Here is a 24,187-nt window from a genome sequence, read left to right on the forward strand (position 1 = left end):
AACCCTGATGTTGCTTGACTACAACTCCCAGCATGCCTCCTCCCCTGCCAGGATTTCAAACGATGCAGAAAGAGAAGAACAGTTTTGCAGCTGGATTTCAGCATATAAAATGGTATTTATTCCTACTCATTGAAGGAACAGATTACAGCAATAGGTGGATTAGGGGTCTCTGTGTTGTGTGTTGCTCTTTAACAGATGTTGGTTTGGAAGCCGTTGTTCCCCTTTGAATTTTCTCTACACTGAGCAGTAAAGTATTACAGTTCACATTGCATGTGTGATTTTCACACAATCGAAGCCTGAGAGGGCAACAAATAAAAATAACCCTTGTGAGGCTGAGGTGACAGATACTGTTCACATGGTGACCATTAGTGCATGACTTTGCACTACAGGGTCTCCTTAGCTGAGTTGAAAGGGCTTAGAAACCAAAAAATACTGTCTAATATACATTTTATTATTTGTAAACGTAATGGATAAGTATATAGATGCATATGTGGCCATCTGTGTGCTCTGGCCAATGCCATAAGAGCCGCTGCATTTTTATTGGTCCACAGTGTCTGTGATGCTGCCTCGTATTGCTGAATCTTCATCTCCAACCTCCATGTACAGATCAGTTGCGACTCATACACTCCGTGTCTGGAATGACTTGCAAATGCAGAGTAGTTGCCTTGAGATGGTGCCCACCAATGCCTCTGCACTCAACAGAAAATGGGGTGGAGTTAAATGTTGTAGTTCAGGAGGGAGTTGGGGGGCTTCTCTATGACTCCATGATGCATGACTGGGACTATTGCCAGTATCTCAGCTATCATAGGTTTGATATGGTTCACAGGCTTGATATGGTCCTCAGGGTTGATATGGTCTACAGGCTTGATATGGTCCTCAGGGTTGATATGGTCTACAGGCTTGATATGGTCCTCAGGGTTGATATGGTCTATAGGCTTGTTATGGTCCTCAGGGTTGATATGGTCTACAGGTTTGATATGGGCTACAAGCTTGATATGGGCTACAGGCTTGATATGGGCCACAGGCTTGATATGGGCTACAGGCTTGATATGGGCTACAGGCTTGATATGGGCTACAAGCTTGATATGGGCTACAGGCTTGATATGGGCTACAGGTTTGATATGGGCTACAGGCTTGATATCGGCCACAGGCTTGATATGGGCTACAGGCTTGATATGGGCTACAAGCTTGATATGGTCCTTAGGGTTGATATGGGCTACAGGCTTGATATGGTCCTCAGGGTTGATATGGGCTACAGGCTTGATATGATCCTCAGGCTTGATATGGGCTACAGGCTTGATATGGTCCTCAGGGTTGATATGAGCTACAGGCTTGATATGGTCCTCAGGCTTGATATGGGCTACAGGCTTGATATGGTCCTCGAAGTTGATATGGGCTACAGGCTTGATATGGTCTTCAGGCTTGATATGGGCTACAGGCTTGATATGGGCCTCAGGGTTGATATGAGCTACAGGCTTGATATGGTCCTCAGGCTTGATATGGGCTACAGGCTTGATATGGGCCTCAGGCTTGATATGTGTCACAGGCTTCACATGGTCCTCAGGCTTGATATGGGCTACAGGCTTGATATGGTCCTCGAGGTTGATATGGGCTACAGGCTTGATATGGTCTTCAGGCTTGATATGGGCTACAGGCTTGATATGGGCCTCAGGCTTGATATGTGTCACAGGCTTCACATGGTCCTCAGGGTTGATATGGGCCACACCATTTCTTTTCTAGTACTCACAGCAGGTACAGAAATGGGCAAAATATCAACCTGATTTCTACATGTTGCTCAAACGTAAACTATCATCAGAATCTAAAGAGTTAGTATTTATTTAATAGTTCCCTCCTTTGTCTAACAGAAATTAGGAAGTGAATCTTCACCTTTACATTGTTTCCCTCAACTTCTATGAAGACATTACTAACACTGCTGGCAGTTTTGGCCTTGATTAATCATCTGTTCTCCCCGGGCTGCTTGTCTACATCTTTCTTTAGCAAGTCCCCTAGTTTCCTGTAGAATATAATCCCAGGAGGCCGGGGAAATTGTAGGTCAGGGCTGGAACTAGGAGCAGATAGTGGAGGCAGGAGCCCCAGGCACACCATTAAGGAGGGCACAGTTGGAAAATTTCTGCGTCTTTATAGTGGGTATGGAAGGGAACAGGGGACATGTGAGTTCAGAAGTCGAAGGGGTTGATGGGAGAGCAGGGAGTTTGGGGGGGGAGCAGAGAAGCAACAGGGTCACCATGTGTCTAGGGCACAAGATCTCCATGGTCCGGCACTGTCACCAGTCATTGTAACGCGTTACTTTTATTTGCCCCTCCATTCTACCTTCCCCTACCAATTAAAATCTCTCATGGGGGGGATCTTTGATTCTCTCAAACCCTTCTTTACAATATACGTTATAAACAGCATACAATTCATGCTACAAGGCTGATTTACATTAAATTCAGTTTCACATTACATGCAACCAGTGCATTTTGCATCAGAATTGCCCCAAAATCAGCCCTATAGCATCAAATTATATGACAGATGTCACCTCTGATTCTGCTTTGGAACAGCTCAGAGCACACTGAGCATGTGTAGTGCCACTGACACTCTAAAGATGGCCTAGATGGGGCACTGCTGTGTATAACTTTGCAGGCCTGGATCATTACTGCTATAGGGCTAGTTCTACCCATATTCTTTGGCTTTTAGTTGTGTTTCAAGAAACAGAGACCCAGTTACCAAGGAAGGAAGAGGATAAAGAGCTCATAGTTCATTACATTGGGACAATAAAACTGGAATATATCACAATAAATATTAAACGTTCTGTTTGATCGCTGGAAATAGGGGCACGCTTACTCCTCTGTGGGCAAATGAGTCCGTCGGTATTTGGGTCGAGCCTCTCTTTTATTTTTACCTTCATAAACCTCGGCTTCCTGTAACACAAGAGCATCGGCTGTGGCTTTGTAGAACAGAATTTGTGTAGAAACTTATGGTTTTTATCTTGTTTGTGTGCCCACAGCAGGAGTTACTGAGAATAAGTCTCTTTACTGCGGTGTATTTTCAATCTGTGCCTATAAATATGTATGTTTAAATATACAGACCCTAGAATATTTTTAGATGTGTTTAGTTGTTTATAGGGACACTAAACCCTGCCGCACAGCGCGGCTCAACCCAACATTACTCAGCTGTTGCTGGACTACAAATAACGTAACATATAATGAAGGGTGAGGCATGCTGGGAGCTGTAGTCCAGCAACATCAGGGCTGTATTCTTAAAGCAATATTGCACAATAAAACTTTCCCAGCTCTCTAGGGCCCGCATTGGCAGCATTGAAATGCAAAAGAATCCTCCAATGAGAATCCCAGCTGATCTGTATAAATCTGGCTCCCTGTTCTCTGTTCCTGCAATTGGAGTTGGGAGCATTAAGCACAGTTTCCCAGCACTGAACAAGTCTGTCCCTTTATCCCCATGTCTCTAATAAATACAGACTATTTGTGGTTCTTAAGAATATTCTTGAGTATATTCCCCATTGCATTAGTTTTGAGCAAATAGTTAAAAAACGTAAAAGTGAATTTTTATAACTCAGCCCCCAAAGTAACAATCTGTCAACAAACTGCAAAGTATTTACAATGTTTAATACCTCGTAAAGAACAGAGTTTTTGGGTGAACACAAGTCCAACCTAACCACTAGAAAAGCCATTACAGACATATACAGACGTATACAATGTGTAAATAAATTGCAGTAGTGTTCATACATCTCAGTACAAGTATCAAGAACACAGAAAGACTGTAATATAAATAAACTGGTATATAGTACAGTGGCACTGCCCCAATGCAAAGAGCACTGGCTAGGAGGCACCCATCTCCCACCCTTCTGCCAACCTTTACATGGTCAACACAAGCATCTGCCCCTATCACTGTTAAGGTGGCCAAACACGTTAAGATCTGCTCGCTTGGCGAGGTCGCCAAGCAAGCAGATCTTCTTCCGATACCCCCACCTTCGGGTGGGCAATATCGGGAGAATTTAGGCATATTCGGTCGTTTGGCCCCGGGGCCAAACAATTGAATTATAACAACGGTAATGGGCGCAGTCGGTTCGGGGACCACATCAACGAGCCGTTGCAGCCCCCGATCCGACTGAATTTTCTAACCTGCCCAATCGATATCTGCCTGATTTCAGGTCAGATATCGGTCAGGCAGGCCCGTCGTTGGTGCCCCTACACCGCCCGATAAGCTGCCGAATCGGTCTAAAGGACCCATATCAGCAGCTATAACCAGCCCGTGTATGGCCATCTTTAGGTGAATATCTATCTGCTTCACTGGAATTGGGTGGAATGATTTGTATCTAACAGCAGCATGCAAAGGACGCTGGTAAACAAAGGGGCATCGTGGGCAAAAACCTGGTGTTTTGCTCCATTTCTTGCCACATCCTCATAGCAAAGAAGCCCTGTTGTGTTTATCTCTCCATTTGTTACTATTGAGGGTAAAAGGATAAGACAGGGTAGTGCAAGAGCTTCTTAACCATACAGACAGAGCCATGGCGATTGCCCCTAGTACCTATGAACGTAGCAACCAGAACCATAAATAAAATACCTAAACAGCCCTGTTTCAGCAATATGCTATACAGTATGTATACAATAGCGATACTAACACATCATAATATTGCAAGTAATTATATATTTTGATCCATGATATTTAACAATTGAATTAATCAAGCCCTCCATAAACTATTCCTTCTAAAGTTATCAGCCTACCCACTCCCAGATCTGATGCCTGGTACTCCCAGCTCACTGTTCTGCCTACAACTATTAACTCTGTTGGAGCGACACCACCAATAGTCATAGAGAAGCAGTGAACTGACTGTTGTCAAGCATGTATGTAAACCCAGCCATGATGCTGTCCCACTGCGCCCCCTAGTTTTGCTATAGAAGTTGCCAAAAAACATAATTATAGATGCAAGAAAATTCACCAATGAGAAGTCTGATAAATGCAAAATAATTGACCAATGAGAATGCTGATTCCCAACACTATGCCAGACATCTTTCTGCTTTCTTACATATAGAGATAATTATGTCATTTTTCCCTTCATTATATGGCACAATAAAACTTTCCCAGCTCTCTAGGGCCCGCAACTGCTTTAAAATTCAAAAGAATCTTCCAATGAGAATCCCAGCTGATCTGTATAAATCTGGCTCCCTGTTCTCTGTTCCTGCAATTGGAGTTGGGAGCATTAAGCACAGTTTACCAGCACTGAACAAGTCTGTCCCTTTATCCCCATGTCTGATTCCTGTGCCATATAATGAAGGGAAAAATGACATCATTATCTCTATATGTAAGATACCAGCAAGATGCTTGACATAGTGCTGGGAATCAGCATTCTCATTGGTTGATTTTTTTGCATTTATAATTAAGATTTTGATGAGTAGAATTCTCATTGGTGAATCTCCTTACATCTATAATTACGTTTTTTAAGCAACTTCTAAAGTAGAACTAGGGGGCCCAGTTGGACAGCATTATGGTTGGGTTTACAACTTTGTAAGAAGGCCTACAAAGTATCTCTGGTTGCTACCCAGGACTATGAGCATTTTCACAGTTATTCATGTAGAAGTTGTGATTTATTTGATATTGTATATTTCTTTTAAACTACTGAGAGCTTGTTCCCCTGTTATTGTCAGCCATTCCTCTGGGATATCTGCTGGATTTGCTTGGTAGAGTTTTGCAAAGTCCTTATTGTACTGGGCAAAAATGAACTTCCAGTACAGTGAAGATTTTGTGCTTCTCTCTGGATGTATGATCCACTGGGGGTAGACAGTTCGATAATCTCTATACGGATGCCATTTTCCTTTTGTGTCTGGATTTCTGAAAGAACCATTAGAGATGATAGCTGTGGAACATGTTGTCTTGGAGAGAACATTCTTATCAGAAAATGTGTATTCAGCCAAACCCTTGGGCCAATGAGCAGATGCAAAGTGCTCTTGGTGGGCATCTCCTCCGGCTTCACAAGGGACATTGCAAAATGGACACTTCTTCCCGCATCCAATGATTCTCTTGAACAATTCAATGTGAGGTTTCATCAGAAGATGAGAAAGTAAAACTTCGAAGCTCAGAGACTTAATTTCTGCCCTGATTTGTTCTTGCGTTTCTACAAGAAAAACGTCAATGTTGTGCGAAAACTGCCTGATATCGGCGGTGTTTTGAAAAATGATGACTTTCACCGCGTTCTTGGAAATCACCAAGTGTTTGCTTAAAATGCCACGGAATATTTCAAAAAATTCCGTAATACTTTGGCTCCTTTGCACGTTTTTGTCCCCGAGAGCCGTTTGTATTTTATTAACGACGGACAAAAGGATTTGCGTGACCAACTGATCGAAGCGCTTGGAATTTTTATACTTCTGTTCAATGAACTTCAGAATCCACATTTTCACATAGGACTCGTAGTGGGCAATATATTCGGCGTAGTGGTCGAATCGGTTTATTTCCAGCAGTTCTTTCAGGATACTGTAATGGAAATGGCTCTGGCTGTTGAACCTGATGTTTAAAGAATTGTTCAGAACGTCGTCGATTATTTCTTTGCCGAGATGATTGAAAACGTAGCCACAGATGGAAGGCTTCAGACATTGTTGACAGAAAGCTCTAGCTCTGACTTTGGATTCGTCTTTCTGGCGTAATTTGTCCTGAAATATGGAGAAGTATTGCGGCTTTAGCCTGTTTATGAGCAGTTTGGGGTCGTTATTCAAGCCAAAGTCGTCGTGCATCTTCTGAAACTGAGTGGCTGCTCTTCCTAAAATGTGTAACTTCAGATCAACCTCAAACAACACATTGGGGTAAAGCTTTCTCACCTCCTCGTTGCTCATTTTGTAATTTATCATGGTCAGCAGTTCCTGGCAGTATATTTCATTGTAATCCTCTCCCGTGTTAATGATATCTTTCACGTACATCTGGCAATCACTTTCTAATGACTTTGCAATCTGACTTAGCTTCTTATAGCAGCCATGGTTGATTATTTCGATGAAGCCTTTTGGTGAGTACCAAGGAATGGTAACATAGCTCTTATTCATCTCAAAGGGGTTTTGTTCATAATCTTTTAGGGATTTAATGCTCTGAAGTTTCTCCTGAACGGCACCATCTTTGTTTCTCATTTCCTTTGTAAGTTGCTCTAGAATTTCAACGTCAATCCTATGTTTCCTCAGACGACCCACCTGTAATTCGGACAGAATTTGTTCCCACATAGACTCAAACTCTTCCTTTAATTCCGAGTCGCTCATGTGACGTAATTTCAAGTTTTGGTTTCTCATATGGATGTCAACTTTGTCTTCAAGAAATTTCTGGCAACACTCCTGAAGTTTTTGAACTTCCTGCTTCCCGCTGTGAATTCGAACAGCTTCCCAGCACTTGTTGGATATAATAACTTCCAGGTTCTTTCGGAGACATTTGACGTAGCTCAGGAAATCTGCTCTGTATCTTTCGGCGAGGTACATTCTATTACTTCCCGTGTCGAAGAAATATTTCAGCTGCTCTGTCATGTGGGCCTCTTGTCTGTCCAATAGCTTACTTGTTTCATTATTTAGAATTTCTGTCATGATGGATTCTAGTTTACTTTGTGGTTGGTTTTTGATCACATTTTCTTGCTCTGTCACCCAAGAATAAACCCGTTTGCGGAAATTCCATTCTAGTTCTGAATACTTAGTAGACAGTTGCTCATAGGCTTCAGCAACCAGAATATTCCTGAAATTGAAAATAAAAGTCTCAAATTTTACGGCTTTCCACAAACTTTGTATCCATTCGATGAACGAGTCGATATTCTGAGGAGCCGGGCACTCGCTCGCTTTCATTAGTTCAACCAAACTTTTTTTCAGCTTGAAGATGTTTTCACTATACCCTGAGTTTATTGGGGCCATTGGTGGGACGCCGTGCCAAAGCCCAGGGATGTACCAACTGTGCTTGTCAGGATTGTAAGTAATAATATCAGTGAAATCCAAAGACAAATTTATTTTCTCCATTTTTGCCGCAATGCATGTCATTTCATTTAGTTCATTCAAAAGTTTGTTCCTATTTATTCTGTTATTCAGATAAGCAGACACATCGTTGACATTCTGATGGACGAGGAAGCAGTTGCGTTTCCTTCCGACTTCTTTCATTCTGAGGAACGCATGGACTACTATCTGTAAGATGTCTTTCATTTCTGTGATGTTTTCCATGGCCATGTTGACTATGGTGATATCGCTCAACCCAATGACTAGAGTCGCAAGTTCATTGTCATGTTCATAGCTGTCCTCTAGAGAAGCCATTTCTGGAGCCTTCAGACCTTCAGTGTCAATCACCAGAATAAAGTCACAACCCAGCTCTTTTTGGAAGTTCTCTTTCACTTTAATCAAAGTCATGAAGGCTCCTCGTGTGCAACGTCCACTGGCCACGGGGAACTGCAGCCCAAACATGGTGTTCAGGAGGGTGGATTTCCCTGTGCTCTGCACTCCCAGCACTGTGATTACTCTCATTCTACATCTTCCCTCTGTCTTCTTGTTTAGCTCTTTCAGAACAGCTGTTATCCATTTCAGAGGGATATTGGAGGCATCTCCATCTATGAGCTCTAATGGGAACCCATCCAACAAGAGATCAGCTGCTACTCCAGGGAGTTTACTGAATTGCCTTTCATTTGATTGTATTTGGTTTCCATCAACCATGCAACATTCTGCTTCATAGAACTGCCCCAGCTCACGGAGAAAGTGATCAACCCCTAATGAGCTGTCAGACATTTTATGGTATAGTTCATTCAACTTGTTTGGATTTTTTGACAATTCGTTGTATTTTTCTTTGTATTCAGCCTGTAAGCCTGACAGACTTTTTCTTGTTATTACCTCCAAATAAAACTTCATCCACCTGATAAAATATTCCCTTTCCACTGGGGACAATGTCATTAAACTATTCATGTAGTTCTTTATGCTACGAGGAACCTCACACTGGTATTGTGTCCTGTGTAGCTCAAAACATTTCCTTGACAGTTCCCTCTTATACGTATTAATGTTAGTGCTTCCTTGGTACTTCATCCTACATTGTTCTTTTTCTATTTTGGCTAATTCTTTCCATAGATTTCCCTGGAGAGGCATTGCTTTTCCCTTAAATTCCGCTACATTTTTTATCTCACTTGTGATAGAAATTGCTTGAGTTTTGGCTTTTTGACATTCCAGAGAATTCTCATCTACTTGGATGCCATGTTTAGGGGCTGTATCAGCCAGATCTTGAATGCTTACAGGGCTCCCCAAACATTTAACGACTACCTGCCGTATTTGCTTGACTAGTTCTGTTACATTTCTAATACTGGCCTTCAAAAAGTGAACATTAGGTTCCTTAGACATCTTCTTCACTATCTCTATTGTTTCTTTATCTGGCTGCTTGCCGGCGCTTATGTCAATAATAAAATAGTAATGTGTTTTGGCATCTTTGCATGACAAAACTAATTCATAATCCTTCTCAGATAGATACTTTGTCAATATAAACACAGCTAATGAAACATTTGCTAAAAATGCAAATTGTCTCCAGTTGGACTTCAAGTCCCCTCGCAAATTGGTGACTGCCACGGGTTCTTCGAACATCTCAGATTTATTAAGATTTCCAGGAAAGAACCAAGAAATTTCCACTAGTCCATCTGCAATTCTTTTTTCTTGATTGCCACAGTCCATATCATGGTTCACAAAAATATCATAATAGGTCTGAGGTTGGCAAAGCAGTTGGTTTAGGATTTTGGACTTGGATAAGTTGCACTCCCCCAGTCTGACAAAAGAAAACGTTGGCATACATACATTGACTAGATTGTCTTCAATGAAGCCTCTTGTTTCAGCTAATGAATGAGGCCTCCACCTTTTTACAATGCCTCTCATTGCCCACAGCAAGAAGGTACATTCGGTGCCATCACCAGTTGGAAGGATCAGAGGGACGGCAAATTGGCACAAAGACATTTTAGATATGAGTTCCTGCTGCAGAACGTTATCTGAACAATGAAAAACAGCACAAAGAACATCAAGTGGATGGATGGAATTCTGCAAATCCATGCTTTCATATTCATTGAACGTCAGATCCCATTGATCTCCCCGACCAGGTGATGGTTGGTTTAATGTTGTGTTTCTTGCTCCAACATCAAGAGCCATGACTTTCTGCAAAAAATACTGGGGGATGTCTTCAACAGTCTTAAGCTCAACATTCATTACAGATTCCTTTCCAATGCTTAGAACATCCTTAGGTGACAGTTTAGACTTCTGCATCTTCAGTTGTGATAAAATATCTGCAAATGCTTCTCTTCTACCTGCTGAGAACAATATATGGCTATAAATCATTATATCATACATTCTAGCAATACATTATATGAACTTCTTGGGGAACACTGACTTCCTATTTCACAAGCCATACTACTACTCATTATAATGTCTCCCCTAGACAGCCTATTTGCCATTCAGGTGACTGGTAAGTAGTTACTGTCATGTCTGGTTTACCCTTATTATATACAGCATTGAAAATGCCCTATGTCCAATGGGTCTTGGGGAACAGTAGTGTAAATTATGTTGATGGTGATTAATCACTTACATGGTGTAGTACTGGAAGATGCTTCCTCTTGGGAAATGGGTTCCTGATCCTGTACCAAAATAAGTATTGCAATAAATTGAAAGTGGAGGTTTAGTTTACAGACAGAAGTAACACTTTCAAAAGAATATATGAACTGTATGATTTTTCTTGATAACTGGTTTCAAGTACTGTAGCCAACGTCTCTAATGACTGCATGTTATTTTCTGTTGTCTATATCTGTGCCTGGCAATTAAGCTGGTAAGTAACTCTATGCTTATGTATATTCCTTCAAATTTAAGAATTATTTTATGCTTTTGTTTCTTATACCCAGGTATAGGTCTGCAATTAGAGTTGCCAACCAGAGCCGGTGCTGGTATTGCAAATTTTGCTGGTATATTCGCTGGTAAATTTGTAAGGGCGGCAACCCTACCTAAAATTCCCCCCTTCCCTGACCCTGGCCGATCACCTTCTTTTAAGTAGAGCACCCCCTCTGACCTGCCCGTTCCACCCATTTCCGTGCCCTGTTATGCCATCTCCCCACCCCCAAGTGATGTCATTATCCGCTCCCAAACTCAAGGCCAGTATTGTCTGCAAAAAAAGGTGGCAACCCTACCTAAAATTCCCCCCTTCCCTAACCCTTGCTGATCACCCTCTTTTAAGTTGAGCAGCCCCTCTGCCCTGTCGGTTCCACCCATTTCCCCTGCCCTGTTATGCCATCACCCCACCCCCAAGTGATGTCATTATCCGCCCTCAACCTCAAGGCCAGTATTGTCTTCAAAGAAAGGTGGCAACCCTACCTAAAATTCCCTCCTTCCCTGACACTGGACGATCACTCTCTTTTAAGTAGAGCACCCCCTCTGCCCTGTCAGTTCCACCCATTTCCCCTGCCCTGTTATGCCATCACCCCACCCCCAAGTGATGTCATTATCCGCCCCCAACCTCAAGGCCAGTATTGTCTTCAAAGAAAGGTGGCAACCCTACCTAAAATTCCCTCCTTCCCTGGCTGATTACCCTCTTTTAAGTAGAGCACCACCTCTGCCCAGCCCCTCCCACTCATTGCCCCAACCTACTCACCCATCCCTCTGCCTAGCCCGCCCATTTCCCCTGCCCCGTTATGTCATCACTCCATCCCCAAGTACGTCATTATCTGCCCCCAACCTCAAGGTCAGTATTGTCTGCAAAGAAAGGTGGCAACCCTACCTAAAATTCCCCCCTTCCCTGACCCTGGCCCCTCCCACCCCCTCAGCCCTGCCCCTCCCACTCATTGCCCCAAATTATTCACCCATTCCTCTGCCTAGCCCGCCCATTTCCCCTGCCCTGTTATGCCATCATCCCACCCCCAAGTGATGTCATTATCCACCCCCGAACCTCAAGGCCAATATGGTCTGCAAAGAAAGGTGGCAATCCTACCTAAAATTCCCCCCTTCCCTGACCCTGGCCCCTCCCACCCCCTCAGCCCTGCCCCTCCCACTCATTGCCCCAACCTATTCACCCATACCTCTGCTTAGCCCGCCCATTTCCCCTGCCCTGTTATGCCATCACCCCGCCCCCAAGTGACATCACTGTACGCCCCCAAACCCAAGGCCAGTATTGTCTGCAAAGAAAGGTGACAGCCCTATATGCAATAAAAGCACCCCAAGCTTGGAGGCAAGACCAGGACATCATTATTACTTTCCATATTTCTACTTACTGATCCAGCACCCATTTTGATAAATCACCTAAACCAACACCATAGACTTACACATGAAGGGTCTGTATAAAGATCCAGGTCAGGTTCATCAGAGTGTTTGTATGGCTGATGTTGAGAAAAAATGGGAAGAGGCCGCCTTTTAGGATTTCTTAGTTGGGAACCTAGTAAAGAAATAAAATCAGATCACTAAATCTATAATGTAAATGTAAATAAAATGGCGGCAAAATGAGCATCATGTATGTTACCAAACAAGCTTTCATAGGGCCATTTACCATTTCCCCAATAACAAAAGCACCTTATTTAGGCCTATGCACTTACCTGCTGCCCCTGGGCAATGGCGTTTGCAGTCTGAAGCCATGAACTTTATATCTGCCATATGTAGGTGGCTAGTAGCTCCTTGCTCTTGGTGGTGCTCTTGGGGTTCTATGAATGAAAGATGGGCAAACTAGTGTCAACGGGGGATGGCCATATACCACCCCCAGGCCACACCCATAAAACCAGCACTGCTGAGCTGTATTTATAGGAAAGGCATAGGCAAATATCTGCATCTAATGTTTCAACATGCCCTGCGCTTTGTGAATGAGGCCCCGTGGCCACAATCCTTTATTACCTGGAACCCAACAATAGAAAAATGTATATTTTGCATCATTTTTTTCTATTTATCAATGTTTGTCCTAATCTCTCTGCAAAAAATGATCTTCACAAGCATTTAAAATAGAGACTATTAAACAAATACTCACTGTGACAATGATCGGGGCCATACTTTTCCTCTTGCTGCTTGGCATTTACCGTGTTCAAAGGTTGCTGTCAAGGCAATTATACACCATGTTAATTTGTTTTCTATACAGCTCAGTTCATCCATCTGGAGAAGCTTTATTATACCAGCGTAGAAGCAAAACTTGGGGGAATGTAAAAATGAGCTATGTCAGTTGTCTACCTGGGCCTTGGTTGGGCAAGCACTTACTGTAGAGTTTCCAAGATGTCCAGCATTGAGTAAGGTACTTTAAAAAGGCTCTAGACCTCAGGACCTCCCTTTTTGCTGGAACCTTCCAGAGGAATCCTAACCAAGGTCAACTTTAGGGGTTGCTGCCCTCTAGTGATTAAATTAAGGAATTGAGCATTTATGCATAACGAGAAAAGTCAATTTACAAGCGTAGCACAAATAAGCAAGTTTAGTCTCCTTTGATGACTGCACACAGATGCATGATTGGTGGAAAGTATGGGGTACAGAAGCCATGGATGCAGTGAGAGCCCTAACATTAACACCTAACTTAAGCAGTTCTTACTTCCAGGGTTCTCCTAACACTCTGGTTCCCAAACTGTGGGGCTGAAGCCTGTCTGTGCCTGTGTGACTGCAGGGCTGTGATTGGCTCTCCCCCTCCTACTGTGCTTCTGGCAGGACACACCCACCCCTCATTTGAAACCCAGACAGGGACCTGGGAGGATCTATAGGAAGCTCCAATAAAGGGGCCATTGTTACAGATAGGATTAATGTTTAGCCCAAAGGGAAACCAGCACCGTATATTATTCATAATTGCCTACAGGGTTAGGGGTTTCCTTTATCCTATATGTCTCCTTTAATGACAACAAGCACATCTGCTTTCTGGAAGTGACTCGATTTGAGCACAAATTGACATAGCTAAACTAGCGTACGCATGATTTACCAAGCTGAACATGACTTCACATCTGCTGGAATTCTGGGACATGCATGGTAGATAGAAACATGGTTATTTGCATTCATTTTGTGCTTTGCACATTGTTCTTGCCTTCATAAATGATCTCTATTATCTCTACTGTGCATAAACTATCATAGCTCTTACTCCAACTTACTGATGGTTCAGGTGGACAAGTCTCTCTCTTGACTTCGGAGACCCGGCTTGGTAGCGCAGGCCTTGGAGGGAGATTCCTTTCTTTCATTGCCCTGACTTTCTTATCACACGGAAAGTCTTGTGAAAGAGAAGATGTACATGGAGATGTCACAATTGAGCATTATTTTCTTACAAAGTTAATACCTACATTGCATTTTGGACAACCTGTGGTCCTCACAAGGAAAGTTCCTTGACTATAATATAAATTCTTATAGATCTTGAGTCAATGTCATTTCTGAGGAGTCCTAGTACCGTGGGGTACAAAAGACAATCGGTTCCACCTACTTTGTCCTACTGCGCCCTCATGGTTTCATCATATAAAAGTTGTCACATGTTTTATATTGACAGGGAGGGACAAGTATAGTTTTAGGAGAAAATGAAATGGATACCTTTGCCTAAAATGCACATAATTTAGTGAAACGGAATCTCTTTGGAAACATTCATAGGTTGGGTTCAATGAAAAAACCTCAAGTGTGATTTTTATCTTGTTCATGTTTTATTTCTGGGGTTTAAAGCAACAATATGGACCCCGTATAGAGCTAAAATCATAGAATTTTGATTCAACTGCCGTGAAATTTAAAAATATATACATAATTCACATATCTTTCAGCCCTAAAATACTTACTCTGAGAACTTTCTCGGACACTATTTTTCCTTAGATCGTTAACCGCCACTGTCTTTAATTGCTGCTGTGAAACAAATTACAGTGAATATTTATACTTGCAGATGCAATAATGACTTTGAATCAATAGATTGTATATAAATTGTAAGTTGAACATATCATGCCTCTTGTTCTAATTGATGGGAGGGGCCAATGTTCCATAGCTCTGTATAAGTTATACATGGTGCAATTGAAGGAATCTTGGGATCACTAAAAGCTACAACTTTCCACTATGGTTTCCATATGGTTTCATTGAGGCTCAACATTAGCCTGCAGCCTACATAGTTACTAATAGTTGATTCTTGAACCATTGAACCATAGTTCCGATCTCCAGTGATCAACCTATATGTCACCCTAGCTAAAATTCAGGTGGAGCTTCTTCAGAAAGAATGCCTTGGCCCTCCAAATTCAACCTGAACTGACCTTTAGTCTGACCACCCCAGTCTTTCGTTCCCTGGCTGAGGAAGCCCTACATTTTGGGAAACACGGCTTCAGAAGATAAGTAGGAATTCAAGTGAAGGTTTGAACATGAAGTACATTTTTTTTCAATCTCAGAAACAATACTTTATACAGTATGATACATCAATGGATTATCATTATTAGGGAACACAATGTGTAGACTTACTGGTGATTTAGGTGGACAAGTTTCACTCTTAATGTTGGTTGGCTTTTCTGGTATTGATGGCCGTGGAAGACTTGACCTTTGACTGAGACGCCTTCCTTTCAGGTCGGACTGGGGGTCTTACGGGGGAGAAAAAGATAATTTATAGTTTTCTGGATATCTATATCCCAGGTCAGTACATCCCATGAATATAAAATCTGCATTTACAATAGTCAGAATAAAAGAACTCACATCGGGGAATATCCTCAGGCTGCTGAGATCTGTCTTCTGAATGGGATTGCTGTAAATAACAAGTATACACTCTTAATCGCTCTATACATGTTGTATTGTAGTCAGTTTTATTACCAGTGAAGGTAATCTCATATAAAAGATAAACATATAAATGGGGGGTCACACACCCTTCTGGTAGGGACCCATGAGGTACAAAGTTTGATAAGGTCTAGTAACCCATAGCAACTAAACAGCAGGCAGCATGTATTGGTCAGCTGATTGCTGAAACATCCGAAAACTGCTGGGCTAATGTGATGGGAGTGTCAAAATCAGCCAATAAAGCCTTCACAAGCAGTAGGAACCGAAGTTAGCCCACAGCCTGTACAGGGAAATGCCATAATTGCCCCAATTAAGCACAATTAAGAAGGAACAGCCCTTACTGCACTTGCTATTTCCCGAGTGGATGCATCAAATAGAATAAAACTCACATTGAGATGGTGGGTTCCATTTCCAGTCTTCCGTTTCATGATTTCTGGGCTTTTTGAACGAGATGGAGACTTTTTTTCTTGATATGTTCTGTCCTTTGGTTTCTGGATATTTCTCTCATTGGTGTCTGGTTTGATGCTCATACTATTTTTCCTTCTGATCATTCCCCTGGTATAGTTAACCTCTGGTTTCTCTTCTTTATCTATTTTGGAGCAGATTAAACACTGATTTCTATACACATAGAACAAGATTATTTATATATCATTCCAAAAAACACACAACCATATACTGTATATTTATTAGAATCATTTTTTATTATCTCTTCCTAAATATAATATTGTGTTACCAATGCTCGGCAGACTAGGTACTAGGCTCTGCGTGTGTTTTAGCAGAGGCAATTCTCAGTTTTATCTATGGTGTTTAGTAGCTGTGACAAGTAGCTTCTACTAAGTAGCTCCGTGTGTCTTCGCCTTTAGTGCTCCATAAAGAAATAAAGGAGGAAGGTACTGATATACAAGGAGATTGATCTCCTAGGAAAGATAGAGTAGGAAAGTTCAGGGCAGCCTCAGTGTTGAATTAGATCTTGCAAGTGAATGTTAAAATTGCTCATTTGACAGGTAATGACTCTCTTGGACGTATAAATGGTTGGGTTAAAGCTACAGCCGGTCTCTTGAACTCCAATCAAGCAATAAAAAGGATGTAGGACAGTTCTAGGGTTGGGCAAAGAGGACATTTCTCCTGATATCAATGGAGACCTTAGTATAAAAGTAAAAGAACAAAGGTATATTATATTGCCTAATGATTATTTTGTGAGTGTATTTAACTAGCACCTTAATAATAACTGGAGGGCCACATATTGAACATTAATAATTGATGTAATACTAGTTCCACCCTTTGTGCATTGCCAGTAACCTCTCTTCTCTACCACCGGCCTTGGTAGGCCCTGAGCCTGGAGCAGGAGGCCTAAGCATAGTGTTACCCTGGCTGAAGACCAAGAGAATTAGGCATAGCAGGCCAGGGAACTTTCAGGTCGGACTGGGGGTCTTACAGGTGAGAAAATGATAATTATAGCAGAAATTTGTTTTATTGTATAGTTTTCTGGATATCTATATCCCAGGTCAGTACATCACATGAATATAAAATCTTCATTTACAGTATTTAGAATAAAAGAACTCACGTCTGGGAATATCCTCAGGCTGCTGAGATCTGTCTTCTAAATGGGATTGCTGTAAATAAGTATAAACTCTTAATCGCTCTATACATGTTATATTGAAGTCATTTTTACTACCAGTGAAGGTAATCTCATATAAAAGATAAACATATAAATGGGGGATCACACACCCTTCTAGTAGGAACCCATGAACCTGTGTCAGGGGCGCTGCTGACAAGTCGGTAACATAATAAAAGGTACAAAGTTTGGTAAGGTCTAGTAACCCATAGCAACTAAACAGCAGGCAGCATGTATTGGTCAGCTGATTGCTGAAACATCCGATTGGGGGTTCCGATTAGGAAAACTGCTGGCAAACCAAAGGCCAGTTTAGGATATGGGCTAATGTGATGGGGGTGTCAAAATCAGCCAATAAACCTTTCACAAGCAGTAGGAACCAAAGTTAGCCCACAGCCTGTACAGGGAAATGCCATAATTGCCCCATATTAGACACAATTAAGTAGGAACAGCCCTTACTGCACTTGCTATTTCCCAAATGGATGCGTCAAATAGAATAAAACTCACATTGAGATGGTGGGTTCCATTTCCAGTCTTCCAGTTTATGTTTTCTGGGCTTTTTGAATAAGATGGAGACTTTGTTTCTTGATATTTTATGTCCTTCGGTTTCTGGATGTTTCTCCCATTGGTGTCTGGTTTGATGCTCATACTATTTATCCTTCTGATCATTCCCCTGACATAGTTAACCTCTGGTTTCTCCTCTTCATCGGGATCTATTTTGGAGAAGATTAAACACTGATTTCTATATGTATATAATAAGATTATTTATATATCCTTCCAAAAAACACACAACCATATACTGTATAAATATAGAATAGAATAATTTTTTATTATCTCTTCCTAAATATAATGTTGTGTTACCAATGCTCTGCATACTAGGTACTAGGCTCTGCATGTGTTTTAGCAGAGGCAGTTCTCAGTATTATCTATGGCAGGGGATTTTCTGGTGTTTAGTAGCTGTGACAAGTAGCTTCTACTAAGTAGCTCCGTGTGTCTTCGCCTTTAGTGCTCCATAAAGAAATAAAGGAGGAAGGTACTGATATACAAGGAGATTGATCTCCTAGGAAAAATAGAGTGGGAAAGTTCAGGGCAGCCTCAGTGTTGAATTAGATCTTGCAAGTCAATGTTAAAATTGCCCATTTGGCAGGTAATGACTCTCTTGGATGTATAAATGGTTGGGTTAAAGCTACAGCCAGTCTCTTGAACTCCAATCAAGCAATAAAAAGGATGAAGGACAGTTCTAGGGTTGGGCAAAGAGGACATTTCTCTTGGTCTCCTGATATTAGTGGAGACCTTAGTATAGCAAAGCATAAGTAAAAATACAAAGGTATTGCCTAATGATTATTTTGTGAGTGTATTTAACTAGCACCTCAATAATAACTGAAGGGCCACATATTGAACATTAATAATTTATCTAATACTAGTTCCACCCTTTCTGCATTGCCAGTGACCTCTCTTCTCTACCACCGGCCTTGGTAGGTCCTGAGCCTTTAGCAGGAGGCCTTAGCATAGTTTTATCCAGGCTGAAGACCAAGAGCATTAGGCATAGCGCCATCTTCACACCTAGTCCTTAGTAAATTAATAGTTTTATGAACAATCGTACAGTAAAACAGCATAAGCGGTGCCAACTCTGTCAGTATACCTGCAATGTACCCAATCCCTTAATATATTAACCTCACAGAATAGAGAAGCTTTAGAAAATACTCACTTTCAGGTCTTATTGGATCATGTTGGATTTCTTCCGGAAAGCTGTTTCGCTGCAATATATTTGCCAAGAATAATGAAAAAAACAAATAGGGAAAAGATGCTTTTATCGTTTATCGTCAAATTAATGAACTGCCGACTACCATATCAATATGAAGAACATTGTAATTATTGGTTAAACTCTGTAGACCCCTGACACCCATTTGTCCATTTATTCAACCCATGAAGAATTATAGGTACCCTGGGCAACCAAAACATAGTCGAGATGAAAGTGACCGAGAAAATACTGTTATGGAAATTAACGGACTATCAACAATTAAAAAAGGAACGAGAACTTACATTTGCAGGATTCCCAGTACTCCCTCTCTGTCTGGAATTCTGGGGTCTCAAAGGATAAGACATTTCCCCCTATCTTCATCTAGGATTCTGAACCTGCTGACAATGTAGGAATAAATGAAAGGGTCAACTCTGATCTTCCTAAAACTATACAGATCACAATGGACCTGCTGGTTTTTGTGTAGGGTTTGGATGGGATAAGCAGGTCCAACTACTCTTTTCCATCCTTTATTTTTGTTTATTTCACAGAATAAGCATGACCAATGGAAGTGTCCACTGACATTTATTGATGACCAGAAAAGACGGATGAGATGATAGCCCTCCCGTTGGATATCTTTTTGTGGAACAGCCACAAACTTGATCAATCTCCCTTGAGCTTCTGCTTGCATGACCACAAAAGTCTGTGATACAGTTATTTGTCCTTTATTCTTCTCTCTACCTGCCATAGCCCATGGCTTTGAGGTTCTTGCCTTAACTTAGAGCCTAATGTCTACCATGGTGGTGCAATTCAGAGTTGGACTCCTAGGTTTGACTGCAACCAGGGAACAATGTGTATGAAGTTTAGAAGGTTCTCCTTGTGTCTGTGTCCTACCAGATTCTAAATCATACACGCAATTAAATTGATTCCAGATACAATGTGATACGGACCATAGATCCACTGGGGTAGGGTGTGTGTTTTGCTGTATAAGCTGCTGAGTGACAATTGTAAGTTTAGAGAACTTCTGACATTGGTCAGTATTTTAGTTGTGTCAACCAACCCCATAACCTATGCAGTCAACACCATAAACAAAACAGGTTAAACAGGATTACATATAGTAAGATGAAGATGAACTTGTCTACATAACAGATACAGGATGGAACCAAAATGTTCTATTAACCAATTATGTTATGATGGATTTTCTATTCCATAAAAGGTATATAAAGTTTCCCGTTGCATAATAAATTGCTGTATACTACACTAATGAATGCTAACTAGCGCACTAACTAAAGTAAAACCTGGATAATGCCTTTATCATGCTGGTCCCCAAACTTATCTACTCAAGTGTCCAATGGGTCAACTAGTTTGGATACCATGCAGAGTCGCCTGTGTATGGTCACCATTACAATCTGCTTAACCAAGGTACCATTATAGTCCATTCATGTCAATGGCCCCAGTGTCTTTATCTAGTATAAATAAATCTAAAGCAACTGGACTTGCTAAGTACTGTATATACTCGAGTATAAGCCTAGTTTTTCAGCACCCAAAATGTGCTGAAAAAAGTCCCCCTCGGCTTATACTCGAGTCAGATGCCATGGGTCCCTCTAGACTAGCACCCTCTGTCCTTTGTGTGCAAATTAGGCCACCTGCAACCAGACCCTCCAGTGCCCTGGCCTAGGCTCCCACTAGCAATACTTATCCCCCCTTACATCCCTCCGGGGCCGGGTCTGCTGCCAGTTTGCCAATGTGCAATGAGCGTGGGGTAGTACTCATATTGTTTTTGTTGACCCTCTTCTCCGCTTACAGAGCTAGTTTACTGTTTTTCTTTGAAATAAAAATTGAAAAACATATACCCCACTGATGCCTCAATTAATGTAATTTTATTGGTATTTATTTTGATTATTAAAACTTAGCAGTAGCTGCTGCATTTCCCACCCTAGGCTTATACTCGAGTCAATAAGTTTTTCCAGTTTTCTTAGGTAAAATTAGGTACCTCGGCTTATATTTGGATTGGCTTATACTCAAGTATATACGGTAATCATTGAAGAGCAGCCGAGCAGCTTCTCCAATAAATCTAAAGCAACTGGACTTGTTAAGTAATCATTGAAGACGTTTCACTACTCATCCGAGCAGCTTCTTCAGTACAACTGACTGGTATGGGAAGTCCTCAGCATATATACTCTTCCACTAATCCAATCACAATGGCACTTTGTAACTCTTCAGAGAGGTGACAGCTGAAACTCACAGAGGTGTGAATGCTGTGGAGTTACTTTGAAAAGATTACCCAAATATCATTCAACTCATCGAAACAGGTGTTACTTGTTAGAGTTGCATGAATGGATGTCCCCAGTGTCTTCTTTGCATGCACAAATATTCTTTTCTGTAGGGTAATTCCCAGCTTGGTGGCAGTGACAAAGCGATTACAATTGCCCCCCTGTTGTATCTATCACACAGTGCCATATAAATGAAAGGGAACATTTTGGTGTCTGCCCAGGGGACAAAACAAAACCCTGAACTGCCCCATTTGCCATTATCCATTGCCATATAAAGTGCCAACCACAGTACCTTTCCTATCATTGGGTTGATGGGGGGCTTTAGTTTATTAAAAAGAAAAGTGTTGATTAAATGTTCCGCCACCAGGAAGCAAATCAGCGAAACAGAAATAAAACAGAAAAGTTCCAGTTAATCTAAAAATACTTACATTGTCCAATTCAAAAGTACAAAAGAAACAGGAAAAACATGTTTTAGCAGACATAACAAAGGGTTAGCGAAGGAATGCAAACAGCTAGGGCATGTTTCTACCTGCTCAAAATGTAATCATCAAGCCTCCCATTAATATCAAGGGGGATTATCAATTGTCATGCAGTTCCCAAACGCTTCAGTGGGGGGCGCTGTCAAGTTTTGAGAATAGAAACACAAAGTGGTCCAACACCTCTAGCTGCTTTGTCTTCCCAGTCGTATTTGCCAATTCTGATGCTCAATACAGATTACTACAAACTGTACAGGTTGTAAAGCCGAACATAGAAGTTTCCATGATGGAAGCAGATATAATTCCAACGGAAAACAATGTTTTTTTTATTTATTTTGGATGATGCGGAAGACAGATCTCCTCCAGTGAAAGACTTTATTTAGTCACAGAACATGCCAGGAACGGAGGGTCCTGATTGGAGGGTCCTAACTGGAGGAGATCTGCCTACTGATGTTCTATCAATATGAAGTCAGAACAATCAGAGCAGTGAATAGCAAAGGAGATACCACTACCAGCCAATGACTTATTGGGGGGGGAGCAAACAAAAAGAAACCACACCCAATCATAGTGCAATAAATGCTGAATATGCCGTTCAGTTCTGGTCTCCAGTGCTCAAACGGGACATGATTGAGTTAGAGAGGGTCCAGAGAAGGGCAACTAAGCTGGTAAAGGGTATGGAAAGTCTCAGTTATGGGGAAAGACTGGCCCAGTTGGGTTTGTTTACACTGGAGAAGAGGCGCTTAAGGGGTGACATGATAACTATGTATAAATATATAAAGGGATCATATAATAACCTCTCTAATGTTTTATTTACCAGTAGGTCCTTCCAACGGACACGAGGGCACCCACTCCGTTTAGAAGAAGGGAGGTTCTGTTTTTCCATTGTTTACCGTGAGAGCTGTGAAGTTGTGGGATTCCCTCCCCAAATCAGTTGTACTGGCTGATACATTATATAGCTTTAAGAAGGGGCTGGATGGGTATTTAGCAAGTGAGGGAATACAGGGGTAGGGGAGATAGCTCTTAGTACAAGTTGCCCCAGGGACTGGTCCGATTGCCATCTTGGAGTCAGGAAGGAATTGGGCAAATTAGAGAGGCTTCAGATGGGGTTTTGCCTTCCTCTGGATCAACTAGCAGTTAGGCAGGTTATATATAGGCATTATGGTTGAACGTGATGGACGTATGTCTTTTTTCAACCTGACTTACTATGTTACTATGTTACTAAATCTCCCGATAAGCAAGCAGAGGAAATTAGCGGTTGGATGTTAATTACAAAGAAGGGAGAAATGGAAGAGAGAATTTGGCTGACACCCAGCAAGCAGTTACCTGTAAAGAATCCCCCCCCCCCCCCCCCCCCCGGCCGTACCCAGTAAACAGCGAAATCATTAGTGAAACTCCCTGTGTTCCATTACTGTACTATAAAGGGCAAGTATATACTTTTCCAAGATGATTTACCTACCTCTCATACAAGCAGAACGTGAAGCAGCTCAGTCCGTTTGTTGCTCCTCCGGCTGCAGGTAAATCAGGAAGTGGCAGATACGAGCTGACAGTCGCACTCCTTGCAGGGCTTTTATGTTCGAAGAAGGAAATGAGATAAGCAAAAATAGTTGGGACTTTCTAGAGAAAGTACACTTATTGCCCCGTACAGTACAACAAAGTGCTGAAGTTCATATTTGTAGCTAATACATTTTTTTTTTTTTTTTGTCAGTTTGTATCATATTCTTCAAGGCTTAATGAGGCAGAAGACCTGTTGGCAATATTACAGTCTGTTTAGGCATGGAAAAGCAGTCTGATGTCCGGATTCCATGGTTCACTATAACTTTTTATGAGGGAGGTTTGGGATAGGCACATTGACGCTCCAAACAGAACCCCCTGCTAGCAGCCCACATGGAGCTACCAAATAGCCAATCACAGCCCTTATTTGGTATCCCCAAAGGATTTATTTTATGCTTGTATGGCTCACCAACACGTCTTACATTTGAGTGTGGCTCACAAGTAAAAAAAGGTTGGGGACCCCTGATCTAGACCATCAATAAGGCTAGAACTGATTATCAATGAATAATAGGGTTGGTGAAACCAGGAGGAGAATAAGTTATCTGTTAGGATCTGCTGGGGTTTGATCCCAGGACCTCCTGGTTGTTGGCAAGAGGTGATTGCCTTGTGTTTTCTTTCACCTGTGTCCTGGGCTTGGTAACATCACCCCAGCAGCCTTATTGGCTAGGTGGGGCCAGCAAATCAGGGCTGACTCTGCCCTATTTAAGCCCAGCCCTCCTCACACATGTCGCCTGAACATTGGTTGATATTAAGCACCATGGCCTGTCCCTAGTGTGTGTTTCCTGTTCTGCCTCCTTGTCTTGCTTCCTTGCTCCTTTGCTCCTTGGTCTTGCTCCTGTTCTCGC

The 24,187-nt window shown here is 41.8% G+C and overlaps 1 protein-coding gene across 4 annotated transcripts; it reads right to left on the reverse strand.

Moving 5' to 3' along the window:
• Nucleotides 1-5,437: 5,437 nt before the first annotated feature.
• LOC116407728 (interferon-induced very large GTPase 1-like) lies at nucleotides 5,438-23,320 on the reverse strand. 4 transcript variants are annotated; one of them, XM_031893628.1, is made up of 15 exons: nucleotides 23,248-23,320; nucleotides 19,348-19,443; nucleotides 19,013-19,061; nucleotides 17,812-18,017; nucleotides 17,257-17,305; nucleotides 16,082-16,281; nucleotides 15,615-15,663; nucleotides 15,387-15,502; nucleotides 14,726-14,786; nucleotides 14,063-14,178; nucleotides 12,973-13,036; nucleotides 12,551-12,655; nucleotides 12,284-12,393; nucleotides 10,564-10,612; nucleotides 5,438-10,288 (listed from the first exon to the last, which is right to left on the reverse strand). In XM_031893628.1, exons 2-15 carry the CDS (start codon nucleotides 19,408-19,410, stop codon nucleotides 5,604-5,606), a joined length of 5,922 nt encoding a protein of 1,973 aa, XP_031749488.1. In that variant the 5' UTR covers nucleotides 19,411-19,443; nucleotides 23,248-23,320; the 3' UTR covers nucleotides 5,438-5,603. The 4 variants fall into 4 exon arrangements, with proteins under 4 accessions (XP_031749488.1, XP_031749487.1, XP_031749485.1 ...); XM_031893627.1 differs by having other exon boundaries at nucleotides 5,438-10,285; nucleotides 14,726-14,789; XM_031893625.1 differs by having other exon boundaries at nucleotides 14,726-14,789.
• Between the last annotated feature and the right edge of the window lie 867 nt (nucleotides 23,321-24,187).

This window comes from Xenopus tropicalis, chromosome 9, assembly GCF_000004195.4.
Source record: "Xenopus tropicalis strain Nigerian chromosome 9, UCB_Xtro_10.0, whole genome shotgun sequence".
Taxonomy (NCBI): Eukaryota; Metazoa; Chordata; class Amphibia; order Anura; family Pipidae; genus Xenopus; species Xenopus tropicalis.